General features: G+C 43.8%; 1 protein-coding gene across 1 annotated transcript in view; it reads right to left on the bottom strand.

The window, feature by feature from the left end:
• Positions 1 to 7,383: 7,383 nt before the first annotated feature.
• Positions 7,384 to 20,459, bottom strand: part of LOC307242389 (gamma-aminobutyric acid receptor subunit pi) — a gene marked incomplete at both ends in the record, with an annotated part of 42,746 nt that continues 29,670 nt past the window's right edge. Inside the window, 7 exons of the mRNA XM_080016847.1 lie at positions 7,384 to 7,749; positions 8,254 to 8,444; positions 8,776 to 8,928; positions 9,897 to 10,034; positions 14,162 to 14,244; positions 17,625 to 17,842; positions 18,345 to 18,412. Coding sequence (XP_079872973.1) covers positions 7,384 to 7,749; positions 8,254 to 8,444; positions 8,776 to 8,928; positions 9,897 to 10,034; positions 14,162 to 14,244; positions 17,625 to 17,842; positions 18,345 to 18,412 — 1,217 coding nt within the window. The remainder of the gene's footprint in view (positions 7,750 to 8,253; positions 8,445 to 8,775; positions 8,929 to 9,896; positions 10,035 to 14,161; positions 14,245 to 17,624; positions 17,843 to 18,344; positions 18,413 to 20,459) is intronic.

Below are 20,459 nucleotides of genomic sequence, written 5' to 3' on the forward strand. Positions count from 1 at the left end.
ATTCCCGACTCCCCACTGCGATGCAGAGGCTCCAGACTGAGCTATGACTCATCATAGGCTCAGCGAGAGAGCTGAGGTCAGACACAGAAGAATACAGACAAAGAGAGAGAGGAAGAGAGGGAGAGATAGGGAGAGAGAGAGGGGGGGGGGGGTGGAGATGGAGAGGGAGGGAGGGAGAAAGAGAGAGAGAGGGAGAGAGAGAGAGAGAGAGAGAATGAGAGTAATGGGCTAAGCAAGAGCATAGACATAGACATGCAATCTGCGACGGCTCTTGCACCAGCAACCTCTCTGTAAAGTCCCTCCTTCACTGGAAAACATAAAGGACAGAAAAAAGAAAGAAAATGTACGGCAAAAAAAATTAAATAAATAAAAAAAATTTGACATTTGAGGTCCACAACAAGCATCTCGGACCACAATTATTTGACCTTCTGGTTCTGATGGACCCTCCCGGAACTCGGAACCCCACTTGGAGCTTTACCTTCATTGTCCCGGTTCAAACAAGGGGAGCGCGATCTGTCAGGACCTTCGCATTACTGCGGTTTTATATCTCTGTACTACATTTATATCAGAATACGCCGCTAGCTGTGTGGATGTGAGAGCACGTTTGGTACAATCTGTCACGCCCTAAATGGGTATCAGAATGTGCTATGAGCTCCACTTTTGCTCCCAGATTGACGCCTCTTACGTGCAAATGTTAAAAATGCAGTGAGAGTTGGCTGCAATCGGGTTTGGCAAAATGTTGTTCTATAATGGGTCAAACAGGCCGAAATCTGCCCAAATATAGGGAAATAGGAGGCAAGTAGACAGTTTGCAACTTTGCATTACTTTTTTTTTGACCGAGTTCAATTTCCTGGACCATGCCAGGTTAAAGCGGTCAAATACCAATACCAACATCAATATCAGTATCAATATCAAATTAGGCTATCTGCAATTAGACGAGATGGGATGGGACGAGATCAGATCAGACTTGGGGGGGGGGGGGGGGGGAGGGGTATTCGGGATAAACATGGTCAGTGTCTACTTTATTAACACAGTGGTTTTGTATCCACAGACTGACGCTGAATCATAGCACAGCAGAACATCATGAACATCCTGTGACTCGTGGAAGAAGATACTCATTTAAACCACCAATGAGATATAAAAACGTGGCCTGAATGTAAATAGAAAATCCAAATCTGATAACTCCAGATGCCCCTGTTGAATACACATTGTATTGGGGTTTGCTGGGGGGGGGGGGGGGGGGGGGATAAATGCTCAGTAGGTCCACATGGAGACAATAGGAAATAGAAAACAATGTTTTGGCGCCTCCCTGTGTTGAGATGGAATAGTACACAGGTTCCCAAACTGGGGTCCACGGCCCTTGAGGGGTTCTCAAGTTCAAGTTCAAGTTCAAGTTCAAGAGATTATTTGTCACATATATACACATACGGTCATACATATATGCAGTGAAATGTCATGACACCCGGTGATTACGTACAAGCTCTATAAGCTTGAAAAATACGAAAAAATACTCAAATGTGTATCAGGGATCCACAGAAAAATCAACAAAAATATACTTAACCTCACTAATGCTTTATATGTTATCTTATTTTACTTGGGTGAGAGGAGGGGGAGGATGACGAGATAACAATGATATTAAAGAGGACCTATTATACTCCTTTTCGACAAGTTAATATAGGTCTCTGAGGTCCCCAAAACATGTTTTTTTATGCTGAAAATACCACTCAGATTATGCATTCTTGCCATTCTGACATGCCTCTAAACCACCCTGTTCTATACACACTGTTTAAGTGGGAGGCACCTCTCTCCTGAGGCCCCGAGTTGTGTAAGCCAATGGGGTTTGAGCGCAGATAGTTAGGGTTCCGTTGTATTTAGTCCGTAAACCTTCACTGATTTCACATTATCAGTCCACCAAAATCTTTTTCTGAACAAATTTGAGGCAAGATATAAACAATCTAGATGTTGAATGTTCCCTCATATTAGATCTACAAGAAATAATTTGAATGTTTGTTCCGACATTCGTTGCCTCACTTGGCCCTGCTTCAAGTTTGCGGGGGACACCGCAGGAGGCCCTATTTGTTTCATTCACTAAGTAAGGGAAAATAAAATAAAATACGACAAATACCGGTACTCCTCACTCCTCACAAAAAACACTGTTTTTATTGTTTCTTGTTCGAAAAAACACAGCAAATCCCGTGGTGCAGCCGACAGCCTATCTCCCGCATAGTTTTTTTTTTTTGAGAAAGAAACACACAGCAGAATTATTTCATAATACTTACATTACCCTCGTCTGCAGTTTTGTCACGGACAGTTGCAATTAATTCATCCCTCTTTTAAAAGATTTGTGCTGGTCTCTGCAGCCAACAAAGCAATTCCTGGCGGCGCTTGGAGTTTCTGCAGCCGCGGGTGTAGTTATTCAGATGGGGCCTATTTCTTTCTTTTTTTTTTTTTTTTTTTACCTGTGCTGTCAGCATGCTGGGCATACAACACAGAGTATTTGTGCATCCAGGACAGAGTTAGTCTGCAAGTGGAGGTCAAGTTCTCAACCTGCAATGCAACTCTTTATTCATTCTTTAATCATCAAGAACTGCTGCAATAACTCTGTCCTGTGGGCGACCTGTAGGATGACAAGAGCCCAGTTTCTGGTTATGGACAGCCACCACCAACCCCCCTCTTTGGAGAACTATTTATCATGTTTGGCTCCATAAACAATTGATCACTACTCCAAGAGGGGGAGAATCACCACGGGTGAGACAAATACACAAAGAAAAAAACAACATTTACACAAAAACATAAACATTGGACGACAACACGTATTGAAAAACAATTAATTAGGGCCAGGAAAATTGGAACTACAACTGGTCATGGGGTGGTTCTAATTCTACTGAAACCCATGTGACGTAGGAAGGAGACACAAACCTGAATGGCTTGGTGAAAGTTTTATGAAATAGGAATCTCACAAGAGTTGTCTCATTTGACAGTTTGTGTGTTAGTCGGCCCATCAGACCCCACTGTATGTGCACAAGCACTGAAAAGATGATATATATATGCTTCAATGTGTTGATTTGGCACTGAATGATTACAGCATCACACCTGACCTTTGTCAGGCAGGTATTTATTTCCCAGTCCATCAACACTGGTCAGATCCCAGCACAGCCAAGAGGGAGAGGCAGCCGATAATTGCAATCCAGTTGACCAATAATTGTCTAAATTAACTGAGAATATTGACACAGAATTGATGCAAAACCTTCCTGAAGGACCAGATAAATTACTCTCAAACTAGAAGATGTGTGTGTGTGTGTGTTTGGTTTGTGTCTGCGTGCGTGCGTGTGTGTGTGTGTGTGTGTGTCAGAGAAAGTGAGGGGGGGGCGGCGACTTTTATTACTACTTGTTTTGTCTTTAACACACACATACATGTGTGCATGCATACACAAACACACAAATGATGACATCCTTATTCATGAACTTGCACATGGTATTTGTGTTTATGGGGTTAGCATGGTTGAATGGAGAAGAGGTTGATGCATATAATTATAACATGCATTATGATATAACTATTGTTTATTTACATAGTTTAAGTATTCATTTAACCTTTTTCTAAAGTATTAACATGTTAACCACCAGATGGCAGCAATGCCCTCATAGATCATTTATACAGTATAAGAATATTTCACATTATGCTGGAAGTGAAATGTGAATACAATGATCAGTCATGGATTAAAATTAAATATGTACATCCATCTATCTATCTATCTATCTATCTATCTATCTATCTATCTATCTATCTATCTATCTATCTATCTATCTATCTATCTATCTATCTATCTATCTATCTATCTATCTATCTATCTATCTATCTATCTATCTATCTGTCTATCTATCTATCTATCTATCTATCTATCTATCTATCTGACTGATGTTGTCAACTGGATTATTCCAAAGTCATATTATTTTTGTGATGATGGGTTTTTCCTGTGAAGACACCACTTTAGAATGTGAAAATGTCCAATGAAAGCTGACAATGCAGTACAATATCCACCTCTTTATTACTATGATCCATATTCATACATCAAATAAACATGCATAATGTCACTATGTATTTACATCAGTTTAAGCAAACCAAATGTCTTTATGACATTGTATAATATAAATACAATGGCAGGGCAATAACAACATTATTATCTGTAGGCGTCGTGGCTACATATCGTCCGAAAACAGATGGAAACAAGCCGCCCGACAGTTTCCATTTTCCACTTTTTCTTTTTTTGCCTGAGGTTGTCACGCAAAAAAACAAAAAAAACCCACGCACACTTCCAGGCGACGTCCTCTCCTCCTAACTTTCCAGCGATGCTACAAACCATCTCAAAATGGCGTTCAATCAGCGACAATCAGAAGGGGCCCAATGAAATTCCAGTTTTTTCCCCCCGCGGAAGTCTTATGTCCTGTGGCTCTTTGGCTCCGTTTTCAACGATTTTTGTCACTGTTCTTTCCGAATAAAAGACGGCGAGCGAACCCAGGGGCCACGCTGCTGAGTCGTATAAAACCTGTAAGACAAAGTTTCAATATACACAAACCTTCTCAATGTGAAATGGATCACTTCATTCCGTGGAGCAAAGTTTGAAATAAGAAAGACAGACCCAGCCCAGTCGGAGGCAAGCACACGTCATCATTCTTTCAGACAAAAATTAAGTTCTGATACTGGATATGACAACAAAGTTTGACTACTTTGCGCCCCCTCTCCAGCCCACCCCAACCCCCCCAAGCCCAGCACCCCCAAATACAGCTGAATCCATGACAATCAAAATGCTGACCTGTTCCTAGAAACCCAGAAACAAGCAAAAAAATGTAAAAGATAATTAGAAGAAGAAAAATAATAAAGAAAAATGAACTTATAATCATAATCATGCAGGAAAAACAGATTATATAAAGAAAATGTTATTATCTTATCATTAACATTATTGCCAGGCAATTAAATATGCTCTGAACCGAGACGTAAGTGTTATGGTGTGCTTGACTGCATTTTAAAATGACAGCTAAAGAAAAACAGGCCAGATGATTTATATCATAACCATAATGAATGTCTTTATGTAAATACCAATGTATTCTCAGATGTCGGAAAATTACAGAATCACGTCAATTTTGCACTGTACATGATGAATAAAGATCAATTAAAAATGGAACCGGCGAAAAATAATGGCCTCGGGGCTCTAATGGCTGATTTCCCACCAAATGCTTCAATTTGTCATTGAAAGTTTGGCACAGAAATACTGAATAGAAGCAACACAGAAACATGCGTTACTATTGCTCCAGTGACCGCCTGTTCCCTGACTGATCTGAGTGTGCTGTCCACTGATGCTCCATGCTGCCTTTAGAGCCAACATGTGTAAAAACAACGCTTCATTAAAGGGGAACTGAGGAGGAAATAAATCAAGTCCGGAGTCTTTGGCTCTATAGGGTTCTCATTACCGGCACTGAAAGCATTGGCAAGAATAATAAATGAAAACACACACACGCGCGCGGACACACACGCACACACACGCACACACGCACACACAGACACACACACACACGCAGCCAGTCGGACAGCAGTGTAATGAACAGAAGAGAGATGTGAGCACATCACCTCGAGCGCGTGACAGATCCTGGCACTTTCTGAATAAAGCTCGGATGATGACATCCTGTTGAAATACCATATTCAAAGCACTCCACATTTAGCGAGCTTTTTGAAAAATAAGAAGACCACCGTGTGAAAATCTTGCAGCGGCAGACATCACAACCAGCAAGTAAAGGAAGCTACTAAACACTACAATACTGCTTTTTATACTGTACCACATGGTTGGGCTACCTGTCAGCTCAGCCTAGCGAGGTTAAGATCCAACACGAGTGATTTTCTGCCACTGAGCGTTCATAGCGACCTTAATCCAGAGCCAATTTCCATAATAATGCTGAAGCGATCAAAGGCCACAAGATTGATCTTGTCAGAAGACAGACAGTACTGCACAATGACAGGAATATCTGACATTCTTTTTTCCCCCTCAAATAATGATGGACTATTCATGGCATGATTTTTTTCAAATTTTCAACTTGTAATTGAGTTGAGGTCACCAAACCAGCTGATTGCGAGAGAGGATGAATGTTGTAATATTCCTTTCATTGGGGCTTCAATTAAGTGGACCTATTATGCAAAAGTCACTTTTTCAGTGCTTGTGCGCCATACATTTGCATCTCTGATGGACCTACTGACACACACACTGTGAAATCAGACAACCCAGTCAGTTCATTGTGAGCTGTGTATTTCGGAAAACCTGTCGTGAAACAAGCCTTCATGTCAAATGGGGCTTTGGTACATTAGAACTGCCCTCCATCTGAGTACCAGGGCTGGAACGCGAGCGGACCCTAGCATCGAAGCGAAAAGCTTAGCATGGGAGCCGCTCTGTTGTTGGCTTACTTTTAAATTTGTCCTTGTAGATCTAATGAGTAAAGATTCAGCAACTGGATTGCTTACTTGGCCCCTGAAAGTTTACAGACAAACACAACGGTATCAGGGGTAAAGCTCAGATCCCATTGGCTCACAGAACCTCTATTGGCTCAAAGCCCATTGGCTCACAGAACAAGGGGCCTCAGAAGGGTGGATCCACCTGCAAAAAAAACACCTGTTTCGGAGCCATAGCGTTCCAAAATAGGCGTTTCTTTTGCGAAATGGTATGGTAATGTTAGTGGTATTTTCAGCAAAAAAACTTCAAAAACATGTTTTGGGGACCTCAGAGACTATATATTCAGTTGTTGAAAAGGAGCATAAAAGGTCCACTTTAAGAAGCTGTAAATATGATAAAAAAAATAATACCTTTGCATTTATTTTTTCCTCTAAAAGCTTGTGATGGTTTGACACGTCTCTTCTGAATCCAAATGAGCAATAATGGATGCACCTATTTCAGAAAACACTTAAATTGAAAACATACAGTAGTGTACATACAGTACATATACACTTTCACCCACTCTGTCCTTCCAGGGTCTCAGTTTCTCTCTTTTGAACACGCACGCACGCACACACACACACACACACACACACACACACACACACACACACACACACACACACACACACACACACACACACACACACACACCCACACACACACACACACATACATACACACACACACACGCTCATCCTCCATTCCTCCTCCCTTCTCTCCCTCTTTCTTTTTTGTCCCTGTGTCTCTCCATCCACCTCAGCCAGCCACAGTGAGCTGCGCTGGGCCGTCGGCCCTAATCCCAAACAACCGCTGTCACTTTCACGCACGCACGCACCTGCACACACACACACACACACACACACACACACACACACACACACACACACAGATGTATGGCCGCCACGTGCTAAAAGTACAGATAGTACGTCCAGTAGAGCAGATTGACCATCACAAAGGAAATGGGGAAGGTGACTCGGGAGTAGTTGTCTATGTAGTGGGGGTTCTCCACGTGACAGCAGTTTGCGGTGCGGTGGAGGATCTTGCGTAGGAGGGCCAGGATGGTGAGGCAGCGGTTGGGGGGCTCCTCTGGGGGAGCCTCGGGCTTCGGCTCGCTGCCTGAGGGGCTGGCAGGGCCCACGGTCACCTCGGTGGAGGCCGGGGCCGGGGGAGCCGCTGCGGTCTCCTTGCGCCTCTTGGCCCGATTGGAGTTACTGGAGATGGTGGTGACGATGCCGTTCATCTCCTCCTCGAAGTCGTGCATCTGGTGGCCGTACTGCAGCGGAGAGAATGTCGGGAACAAAACAAGTATGGAGAGAGGAAAACATAATGATATGTACTATTTCTTACATTCTAATATGTTAACCAAATATAAACAGTATATCTAAAAAGATCACAGAAGTTTGCTGTGGCTCCTCTGCAATTCTCGCATGGACCCCTAGGGGACAGCCGACCGCAGCAGCAAACCCCTGGTTTAGAACTGTTCTCAAACTCACCAAGTCAGTAGAGGTGAAACAGAACAGCAGATGGGGACGATGATGATGATGATGATGATGATGATGATGGTGATGATGATGATGATGATGATGATGATGATGATGATGGATGACCATGTTGATGATGATGATGATGATAATGGTGGTGGTGACCACAGTGAAGAAAGTGATACGATCACGGCAGCAAGGGATCGTCAACCGCTGTTGAAGCGTGTGACGAAGAAGGAAAAAAAAAATGCAAGACAACCGCATTACGAACGACGGCGCCACGGTTCAAGCCCTACCATGAGCATGTTGGAGTTGGGGTGGGTGAGGGTGCAGAAGTGCGCCACGGCGTACTCGATGAGCGCTCCGAAGATGAAGCTGAAGCAGATGCCCAGGTAAACGTCGATGGCCTTGATGAAGCAGTTGGCGTTGGGCAGCGACGTGCGCGCTCCCATCATGAGAGTGGTCATGGTCAGGACCGTGGTTACTCCTGGTCACAAACACACACACGCAAACAAAGAATAAACGATTAGACCCTTGAAAAACCAACTACTCAGCAGGATCCCAGCACCGCAAGGGTTTTTGAGAAACAGGCACTTGCAAACATGGACAGTGCTGTTTACTGTGGTGTCCACTTAAACCAATTGTCATTAATGGGCATTTCCCAAAAGTAGTATGAGGGCTTGTTATTAAAGCAAATGATAAATGGTAAATGGTAAATGAATAATGATGGCATCCATAAAGAGAAAGAGAAATATACTCGACTTTGTTGGTTCATACAGGGCAAAGACACGCAGCCTTTCTTCATGGTTCATAGTTACCGATGCAGATGCGGGCAGGGACAGAGGACTGGGAAATCCAGAAGGAGACCCAGGAGAGGACGACCAGCAGACTGGAGGGCACGTAGGTCTCCAAAATGAAGTACAGGATGCTCCTCTTCAGCTCAAAGTGGAAGACCAGTTTAGGGTAGTGTCCTGGGTGAGAGAGGGCAGCAGACAGCAGAACACAGATTTGACCCAAGGCTTGACCCAATCCAGGCTCAAAACCTGAGTTTCTAGTTGGGTTTCAGTCCAGACGACCCAGATTTGAGTCCCGCCATTTTTGTGAGTGTCTCTTATGGTGACTGGGTGGTTGCTTCACACGAGGAGGCCTTTCTGTGTGGAGTTTGCATGTTGTTCATGTTCCACCCACCCTCACAGACATGCATGGCAGGTTACACAGGGCTGACGGTGACCTTGGCCAACTGGCTCCGGCTCTAGAGCTGGAATTGGCCCCTAGGCGCCGCGCTGTGGTTTCCCACTGCTCCCAGATAGTTGGGATGCATAAAATGCAGAGGGCAAATTTCCCCACAGGGACAATTCTTCAATGCCATTAACTGTTTTAAGCTTTTAGCTTTTTTATGCTTTTATTCCTCTTTGCTTTTATATAATGTCTTCCGTGCCTTATGTAAAGCACTTTGACTTACCCTTGCGGGTTTATGGTGCCATGAGGAGAGGGAAGCGACTGAATCAAGTCTGCAGCAGCAACAACAGCTGTACTAAATAAATGATACTGGAGTTCCAGACATCAGATCACTACATCTACCCGGTCTGTGAGGACTTGCTGGCAATCAGAGTGCTCTCCAATCATCACTCTCAACCTTTAAAGAGTGGCCTTTTGAAATGCCCTTACCTCTTTGCACTGTGCTCAATAAACAGCTTGCGCTGTGCCTTTTACCCTTCTCTGCCCAAGCTCCACCTGCATAAATCTACTTTAATGTACATGTTGGGGGAATATGTACTCCTGCCTGTGTATGGGTCTGTGAGCTATAGGGGTACATAAATGTGATCTATGGTCCTGAATAAACTGCATTTTTCTTCTCTGTGTTGAAGAAGTGTATTTTGCCCTCAATACACTCCGATGACGTAAGATAGAGAAACCGAAGGCAGAATCACAGCCTTACCGGTTTCATAGATGGCCTCAGAGACAGAGGTGTAGTGATCCTCCACGGTGTACTGAGCCAGCCGCAGGGTGTCCAAGCCGCTGACAGACTCGTTCCCTCTCGTCCAGTAGAACATGACATCGTTGATGTTGTAGCCCCCTGCATTAAAAGATGACCGACTTAGACATTTAATTAAAGATAATGACCTTTTTTATTTTTTGCCTCTCCAGTGGACTAATAGGCTGTGCATTGTTACAGCGATTTACAAACTATGGGCCCCGCCCCCGAGTGACCCTCCTGGAGTAGGGTGTCTAATATATAAATATACATGTTTTTTAAATGGTTGGGAAAAGCTGCTCTCCACTGGTGGTGTAGCCTGGGGTTCAGTGGCTTTGATCAACGTCACCTGATTAGTAATGGTGTGCAGTGTGGAATTAAGTTACTCTCATGTTGTCAAATCCCAAGCCTCTTACTAATTAACGGGGACAGAATTAATAATTAAAACTTCTTTCATTATAACTGAGTGCTGGGCTTTTTTTTTTTTTTTTTTTTTTTAGTAATCGAGTCTGTAATCCTACTCACACTTCAGCATCCATATAATGCCATCTGCACCGCTGGGCCATAGACCAGGGCCATAAAATACTTTATCTTAGCGCCAAAATTTGTCCTAAATATCACTTAAACTCCACAGCTGAGAGATTCCTCTTAAAATGTCTTCATGTAGCTGCTGAGAGCAACTTTTACGAAGAGTTAGGTAGAAATCGTCACAAAAAGTAAAGACAGGTATGACCTTGCTGCTCTGGGTGGTCAATTTTTATGAATGCACTTATGCACCAGGCCCACAGTGAAACCGGGACAAGGGACAAATCATGTTACCATCTTCAAAGACATGGATGAAGCCAAATTGGAAAAAAAAAAAAAAAAAAAAGATAATTGTCAGCATCTTATATGGACGGAGCCTGGAAAATGATTCATGGATATACATTCAAACAGCCTTTAACTAGTAACCCGGAATAACCACGGCTGACAGGAACAGGCTGACCTCATGGTGGCTTACAAACCAAAACCAAAGTGGGCTCAAGAACAACTTCAGCTTTTGCCTGACTGGTTCATGAAAGGAAGGCTATTATTAAACGTACATTTAGAGTCGGGGCCACTCTGAAAGCTAAGGAAGAGGCGTGGGAACATAATACTTCCATGAAGATGCTTTCCCATTTCTGTTCAGAACCAACGAGGAATGGAGAAAACAGTAACACTGAATACACATTTTTGAAGTATGGTATTAGCAGTTTTTTAATTTACTACACCTTCATTTACTCAGTCCGTATAAATACTGAATATAATATAACATAATATATATAATATAATAGAATCTTTCGAGTCACCGTGTTTTATACAGTGTACATCACAGAGGAAAGAAACAACTCCCCTTGCTGTTCATTCTGACGTTGATAACCAATAGGAATTGCTAATAGCGATCCAAATCTGGTGCTCCTTCATTACTGCAAAGGGGACGGAATAAAGGAGGAGGATGTTTAAATGAAGAGCTCAACACGCTGTAACGTAAAATTAATGTTGCATAATTAACGGCGTCCCGGAGAGAGCCTCAAGATGACCCAAATAAAGCCCGGAATAGAAATAAAGCAAGCTGCTGTCAACATTCCCAAGTGTTGCAGCGCTTCTCACTGGGTCATTCCTAATAACATATTTGAATATAAAATGTTCATAACACAAACCTGTACTTCCAATTACAAGGTGTTGGTATTGACATTGTTTTGGTGATTGGTCAACAACAGCCTGTAGTTGCATTTAGTGCAGTTGTATTTCTCCAATTGATCCACAGAGGGAGCTAGAGAATAGCTGACCAAAGGACTGAAGGCTCTGCAACATGACCATGAGGTCCTTTAGGTTCTCTCGCACATCATTATCCACAATAGCTCTGCACGAGTACGGCACTCTTTCAGTAATTGCAAAAAAAAATGAATAAATAAAGAAAAAATAAATAGACATGCATTTAAATCTAAGAAGGCGTGCAAACCAGAAAGGGTTGTGCAGTTTGGTGGGAGGCCCTGTGATGACCAGCCAAAGTGACTTTGATGAGGAAAGGCCTTGCAATCCCAGTGCTTTCTAATAGTGCTCTGGTTACAAAGGGAACTCATTATTCTCGTGACCTGCGGGGTCCGGGGCCCGGCGCTAATATACAAATGCAAGACAAATTGAGCTGTGGTATCCTGCGCAACAGACTGGAAACTGCTCAGGCTGTCACATGTTCTATGATAGGAACATGCTCAAGCATGCAGAGTGTCAGGGGTGTTTTCTCATGTCCTTGTAGAGTGCGTCATCTGCATTGTGTAACACAATCCAATTTTGTGTTTCAATTTTCCACATTTCAGGTAGAGACACTGGATGGCTTAATGGCAATCCTATATAATATTAAATATATATATAATCCTATATATAATCCTATATATATATTTATAGAGACCAGTGCAGCTTTTGATTAGTGGTGTTTGAGATCATTTGGACATTGCACTTTGCATCACCTTCCAGAACCCTGTCTCACCTGTTTATTTGAGATGGTGTTTGTGGTTACTAGTGGTAGGTGGCGCTACTGCATACGAGGAACCAATGGACCAAGGAGAAATAGCGGTCAGTTTGTTTTACTAACTCACTTTAGTAAAGCGTTCCGATTAAGTGAAGGAATTTCTCTGCTCAGATGCAAACTGCTGAAATTTTTCCCGGCAAAACCCGATCTCAAGGCCCTGCCCCATCGAAGGCTCTCTCTAGGGATGCCTGCCGCATGGAAGTGGCGTTTTCAGCTGGGCTTTATGAGGAATAAATCGTCGAGTGCGCCGCTTCACAATGGGCCTGTCAGAGAAGGCAGATGTTGGTGGCGTGTGTGTGATTGAGAAGGAGGAAGAAAGGAGAAGACAAGGAGATGGGAGAGAGAGAGAGAGAGAGAGAGAGAGAGAGAGAGAGAGAGAGAGAGAGAGAGAGCGAGAGAGAAAAAGCGAGAGACAGCGAACGGGGATAGGAAGCTCGAGAGCGGCGCAAGGGGAGATCGAATTTTGAAAGGGGGCGGAAAACAAGGGAAACGGGGAGCAAAAAAAAAAAAAGGGACGACGGAGACGGAAAGGACCGAGAGCGCGTTGACTCTAAGCCTGGTGTTATTAAAGCGGAGAGAGAAAATCAATCATTTCCCTCCTGTTTACCTGCCTCCGACCTCTGGACGTCTGTCTGTCTGCTAAGTGGGACTTTGTTCGCGACGGGCTTCTGGAAGGCAGCCCGGCTGGCTGTCACTAAGCGGCACTGGGCTTAGGGAGCCATGACAAACGAAGGCGTGGGGTTATAATGTGGGAGACGGAGCGAAAGAGGGAAAAAAAACAAAACCACAGACTCACACTGCTTCACTTTCCTCCCCCTTCTCGCTGCGACAGAAATAAAAATACACCCATATAAATGATTAATTTACATTTGAATTCGTTTTTTTTTTAATGCTCGGTTTAACCAACAAGCATGTGTTAAAGAGGAGTTTAAGAGGGGTTCAAGTGGAGCCCGGGGAGGTTTATTCAAGCTTCATTTTGATATGAGGTTTATCTTTAGCGGTTTTTTTTTTGTTTTGTTTTTTCTCGTCCAAGGATAATGTCGCCCGTATTCCACGGAAATCTTCCAACAAGTAAAAGCTTCGTTGAAGGTGAAAAAAATAAACAAGTACAAAAACCTTAAGCAAAAGTTGCTCAGTGCATTACTGAGTTGTTGCGCTTGTTTAAACAAGAACCATGACTTTAAGAGTGAATACAAGATTATAGGACTTGCCAAGATGGGCGCGTTTTATAAATTAATTTATCGTACAGCAGCAACAGCTCGGCGTGCAGCTCGTGTCTATGGGAGAGTTGGTATAAGAGGCGAGGGGGGGGCCTGATCCCTAAACATGGAGCCTGGGGAAGTTGGTGGAGAGGTGAGGTTTTTTTTTTGGGGGGGGGGCAGCCGCGGATTAGCAGGCGGACAAAGTTTACACAAAGTAACGGCTCTGGCCTAGATTTGTTGTGTGACAGTTATCAAATCATTTGTGGCAAAAACCTTCGCGTTGGAAAGCGCCGCCCGGTTGCTCCTTCCCTGTCTGCCCGTCTTTGAAGATCAGAGACAACGATCCGTCTGATCCTTCCCCCCTTTTATTTTTTTTTTTGGATGACTTTAATTTATTTATATCGTCCTCCCACCCGTCAGATCGCTGTACCGGCAGCGCGGAGGTCTGATTTCGATTTCAAAATGCGAGGCGTCCTTACAGCTCTCCAGTTGCAGGGTGCAGGTCTGCTTGTCCATGGGGTATTTGGTGAGGTCCATGTTGCAGGCCACCGTGGTGGTGATCCTAAAAAATACAGAGGGCGGAGGGCAAACAGAAGGAATCCAGACAAGTCAACATGGGTCAAATAGTTCAATTTAATCTTCAAACTTTTTGAGACCATTTCAAGAAAATTTGAGATTTTTCAGGTTCAGCAGCAGGGCTTCAGAACATCAAAAAAGAAGAAGTTATGGTTGATTGGTTGGATAAATAAAATCCGCTATTGAAATATACCCCATATAAATTCAAATTTTTTACCATTCAACGCCCGGCACCCTGTAGCAGTAGGTTGGAGATGGAAAACAAAAACAGTGTGTTTGTAAAATATGTATGGTTTCCTTCAAAAATATGATTGATGCCACTTTAGCAGAATTCATTTTGAAAAGTTGTTTTTATTGTTGCACCAAAATTGAAAAAGAAGCATGAAAGATATCACTGATGAAAGGAGATTTGTCCCGCTCATTCAGGCCCGTTCTTTTTCTGCTTGCTTATTTCCGCGAAAAGTCGGACTTGAAGGATGGCTAAATCACTGGAAGTGCTCTCGTTATTTTCCATTCATAGAGGAAACGGTGGAAGGGGAATTGCAGAGGGGTGTGTGGGAAACAGGCGTGTCTCCAGAGCTAAAAACCTGCATCTAATCACAGCAAACACCTGCACTAGGGGTAACAGCAGGGAAAACAATTGGCTCAGGGACCAAATGACAACTATGACAACAGCCAAGAGTTGCTGCCAAACTGATAATGCTGATAATCAACCTATAGCACGAACAATTACTGCAAATATAACCGAGCTACATACACTGTATGTGGGGTGTGAGAGTGGGGATGCATTTTAGGCTTGGGCGTTCGTGCAAAATTCCAATTCCAGTCGGCCATCTCTGAGCACTAGGGGGGCAGCGATCGCCGATTGGCCATTCTGTCAGGAAGGGGGGTGCGCACGCATAGAACTTAGTGTAATGTGATGTGTAGTATTTACACAAAAACATGCAGTTTTTCCAAAGTTAACTGAAAATTAAAACCGAATTAAAAATGGAATTAAAAATTTAAAATAACTCTGCTCTCTCTCTGAGTTGGGTTTACATTTTTCTTTTTCCAAAGAAGTAAGAAACTAAGGAAAGAAAATAAATTGAAATCTTTTCTTTGTGGGATTATATTATATATTGCTATATTATAATCACAATGTATTCGATTTGCATATAGAGCAGGTAAGTGAGATCTGATGGCAAGTGGTTACTCGGTACACATTTAGAAACAGGTGTGAACAGACACCGTGAACAGACACCGTCCGCTTGTGATCGGATCACCCAAGTTGGATGTTATTGCCAGGTGTAAACAGGGCCAAAGTCACAACACACTATACACTTCACAATGAGGGTTAGAAGAACACATGAAGTCACAACAACGAGAGGGAAAACGGGAACAGAGAGAGCCCCCTCCCTCCGCTCTGATTTTGAACTGATTTAGGATTGGATTTCATTGATTCAGAGGGGGACGATCCGTTTCAGAACACGGTGAACTGCACTCACACTGTTTCGATGCTGATTGTTCCTGGCGGATAAAAACCAAATCAGTCTGTAATAAATGTCAGTCGGCAATTGATTACTTATGCATCACATGTTTTTGCTACGCATTTCTTGTAATGCGATGTAAGAAAACAGAAGACGTAACAAAATGATTTATGGTTGACATAAGTATAGTAATGTTATTTAAGGAATCACCTTACTTTTCTAAAGTAATGTTCCTCAATGATGTCACAATTTGCCAAAATACATCATCAATGTATTTGATTATCCTATAGGCCTGAGAGTTGCTCCACACACCTCTCTGTAGTCTGGGCTGTGGAATGAATCCCATCTCTTCAGCTACTTATTAAACTGTCCCAAACCGTGAAAAGAAAGAGAGGAGCGGAGCCGCCTCTTACTCTGCCTAACCTCAGTGCTTTCCTGTGTATTCCCCAATGACCCATCTTGAAACATCTGCTACGCTCCCTTCTCACGTGACCCGTCGTCTCACATTCTCTCCTGCCCCTCTCCATCAGCAGGAGGCCATCTCCCTCCCGACAGCCACACACACACACACACACACACACACACACACACACACACACACACACACACACACACACACACACACACACACACACACACACACACACACACACACACACACACACACACACACACACACACACACACACACACACACACACACACACACACACACACACACAGTGGCTGGTCCTCTGTCACAGCAATGGCTGCAGGCTGTGGGGTTTCCTTACAGTATATGGAGGCAAGTGACCATGAAGTCCTGGACCCAGGGCATACATCCCAAGCCCATTATCATTGGAGAGATGCACATGGCAACAGCAAATCAAAACTGGAAAATATGTTTTTCAGTGTAGTTCGTAAACAATGCAGACCAATTCATCCAACACTGATTGTTCAATGTACCTCCCAATTTTCTGTGTGATTCTGCATCCACTCCCACCCCACGGACTCATAGGCTCTGGATGTATGACAGAGCTGGTAAACTACAGTAAATACACACGCTGTTATTAAAAAGCACATATGCACGGGCAGGATGTTGGAATCCCATCACATCAGCGCTAAAATGACCAGCGCTGGTCTTAATCTCTGTTTTCGCAGTTTTGCCGACCACCCGGTCTTGGCTGTGATGACCTCTCTACTTCCTCACAGCATTGCTGTTTTCCTCGGGCGGCCTGTGGTCGGTTTTCCTATTGAGACATCACACATCTCACATCTCATGCAGTCCCAGATAGCCGTGTAACTGAATTGACATCACTTTCCACACATTATTTCTCATAATGCAGCCCACGCTCGCTCTCTCTGTAAACCTCGCCTGCGTTCCCCCGACCCTAATTCTCATTATCTATTGAAAGACAAGCTCATAAAAAAACAAGACGTGATATTGCTGCAGACAAGAGATGGAAATGCCTATTGAAGAACGTCTCCTCAAATAGAAGTGGCATTCCTTGCCAAATATGGCAACTGTTATTGGGTAGTATCTAATTTGAAAGCACATATAATCCTTGTCTCCCGTAATAGCCAAATTCAAAAGGGAGGACAGATCCACCGTTACCAACATCTGAGTCAAAGCTCCTTCAATCAGCAGAATTACTAAATGGAAACATGACTGCTAAAAATAAGAATTAATTTGCAAGTAAACCCATGATGAATAAGTCATTGTGTTGACTTGGGCATTGTTTTCCATTTTGAGCATAAGCTTGGCTGCTGGGTGGGGATGAAACACTGGTTGAAGAACATGCTTTAATATGTGGCCTGATGACAGAGGCCACATATTCACACATATCACACAAATCCACTTCATTACAGTAAGTAAGTACAATTATTTGCACAGCCGTGGTATTTTGTTAGTCTCCTCTACCTCAAAGCGTAGAGAACCGTCCCGTTTGGGAAGATGCGGATGAGCCGGTTCTCCACCGTGATGTCGTGGAGGAAGGACTTCTTGGAGTCCACGATGAAGGTGTCGGGGACCCAGAGGAGCTCCACCAGCCGCCCGTCCAGACTCAGGCTCTTGTTGCCCTCGAACACCAGCCGCTCGTCCGTCCAGCGCTGGCGCAGGAAGATAGTGGCCGTGTAGTCCTGGAGACACAGCAACAGGGAATCAAAGAAGGGGTCGAACGAGGTTTGGAAACCAATTTGTTCGCCTTGACAAGCGTATCAATAATTTGCTGACCCAGCAGGAAGGATCTTTTTTTTTTTTTTTTTTTTTTGTCAGATATAGGTGCAAACTGAGCAGAGTGGCACTGCCTTAGTCAGCTTTGGTATTTTCATGTATTGCTGAATAGTAAATGGTATGAGGTCCCTAAACCCTTTAGTGCCTGAGGCTAATAATGGACGTCCACAGAAACGCTTGGAATCAGCAAATCTAATCAGACTCACATATTTAAATAAATGACTACAATGCATCCAATCGCAAGGTTCTTCGCCAAAATCATGCGTGCGAGGCGTGTGAATTTGCTTCAGTTGGTGCGAAAGGAGGCCCACAGACACACGGGGACAGAGGAAAGAGCCAATTTCAAGTTTTAAAATGAAAAAAAAAACCTGCTTCGGCACCGAGGGAATCCGGAGACGGAGAACTCACCATGTTGATCTCCGAGATGGTGTCGATGCTGGCGATGTCCAAACTCATCCCCACGGTTACCGGCCCATCTAGAGGAACACAGGACACGAATAACAACCTAAGACTGTCAGTGCTGTTCTTTTTCTTATAGTGTCGATATGTACAGTGTGGCCGTGCGTTTGTTGGGGAGCATCCCAATGCTTGTATTTTTATTTACGGTATCTGTTTGTGTGAGTGTGTGTGTGTGTGTGTGTGTGTGTGTGTGTGTGTGCATCTATGAGACAGAAGGATGGAGTGGCCCAGGTGACGGGAGCATGAGGAGATGGCGGAAGGCACCACCGGGAACAAACTCAACGCGATACAACGCCGGGAGCTCCTTCAGGACAACTCGGTTTGGGAAGCTGGGGAGCGTGCACGCTGATTGTAACAGATGCAGTGTGTTGTGTGGCCGCTGCTGCTTTGGGGAACTGCTGCACCCGATATCTCTCATCACATTGGGTAGAGGTAGAGCTCCCTCTCTTCCTCCATTCACTTCTGTCTGTGGGTGTTCACCATCCACTCTGCCAGTGGAGTCACATCAGGCACAATGTCAGCCTCTGGGCTTGTGTGTGTGTGTGTGTGTGTGTGTGTGTGTGTGTGTGTGTGTGTGTGTGTGTGTGTGTGTGTGTGTGTGTGTGTGTGTGTGTGTGTGTGTGTGTGTGTGAGTGCGTGCTGCATGCGTGCGTGTGTGTGTGTGTCCGCTTGCATGCATCTGTGTGCTCATGGCTCAAGGGTGTGCATGTGCTACAGATGGTTGATCATCATGGACAACTCCATTCAATTTGATTTCAATTTGCAAACTCAAAGTCATGCAATTCTGCAATTATTCCGATCCACTATCACTTGTGATTCTATCAATTCTATGTTTTTGTGAGACTTTTTGGACACTGGGCATTACTGACATAATCGAATATCATGATTTTTTTACCTAGATATTGATACTGTGACTTTATTTTGGGGATGAACACACATCCTGACTAACACTTCCAAAAAGAATGCAGATATAATCATTATTCAAGTCGCTGTGTCTTTTCAACTTTTCATTTCATTACATTTATTTGTCGCAGGCCTCTAGTAGAAACAGGGGAGCAGAAAAGCAGTTGAGTAAAAAAAAATATATATCAGTTTTTTTTTATAATACAATCAATACAATTTAAACGGCTCACATGGAAACAAAAAAGATGCGATCATCGATTCGGTGCGGGCGCAATTAACGAATAAATGCAAGATAGCGAAGTGAATCAATTTTTCCTCTCGGCTCACTGACGTCTGCTGAGCGAGCTTCTGCCCCTGTTTTGGTCTTTTTAGGGAAGTCCAGCACGCAACGTCTCCAGATTCAAATCTCCTTCATCACTCTGGACGTCTGCAGACACTTGCGTGGGTGACACCTTATCTATTGGCGCCATGGCGTTGGGCCCAAAAACACACGTCTCCGAGCGGGAGGCTCATTACTCACACTGGCATTTGCCTAAAGTCGGTGCGATAGCTGAGCAAACGGATGAAAAAGAATAGAACCATGTACGTGGAGGGAAACGAACGAGCTGCTGTAGCCAACACTAGATCACCGATGCTGTGATGTAACGTCTTTACTCCCAGGCGATTTAGGTTGATATTAGTCACAATTGCTATGATGTGGAGTTAAACCTCCTTCGATTAAACATGAGAATTTAAATCGCAACACGTAATCATAATGCTGCACGGCTGGAAGTCATCATGTAAGCTTGGTGCGTTACTTTGGAATATAGAGAGATTAAAGGCCTTTTACAACGAACAATCATATCTGTTATTGACTGCGGCTACATTTGTAATCTGTGCTTAACTGTGTTGATGCTGAGAGAAACACACACATACACACAAACACACACACACATACACACAAACACACACGCACGCACACACACACACACACACACACACACACACACACACACACACACACACACACACACACACACACACACACACACACACACACACACACACACACACACACACACACACACACATTCAACCAGGCGATCCAGTCGAAAAATCGGTGGTGTTTCTGATCTGTTATTTGAAAGCTTGTTTTGTCGCTTCTGTGGTAGACATCAGATT

The sequence above is a fragment of the Zeus faber genome (genome assembly GCF_960531495.2).
Source record: "Zeus faber genome assembly, chromosome: 16".
NCBI classification, from domain to species: domain Eukaryota; kingdom Metazoa; phylum Chordata; class Actinopteri; order Zeiformes; family Zeidae; genus Zeus; species Zeus faber.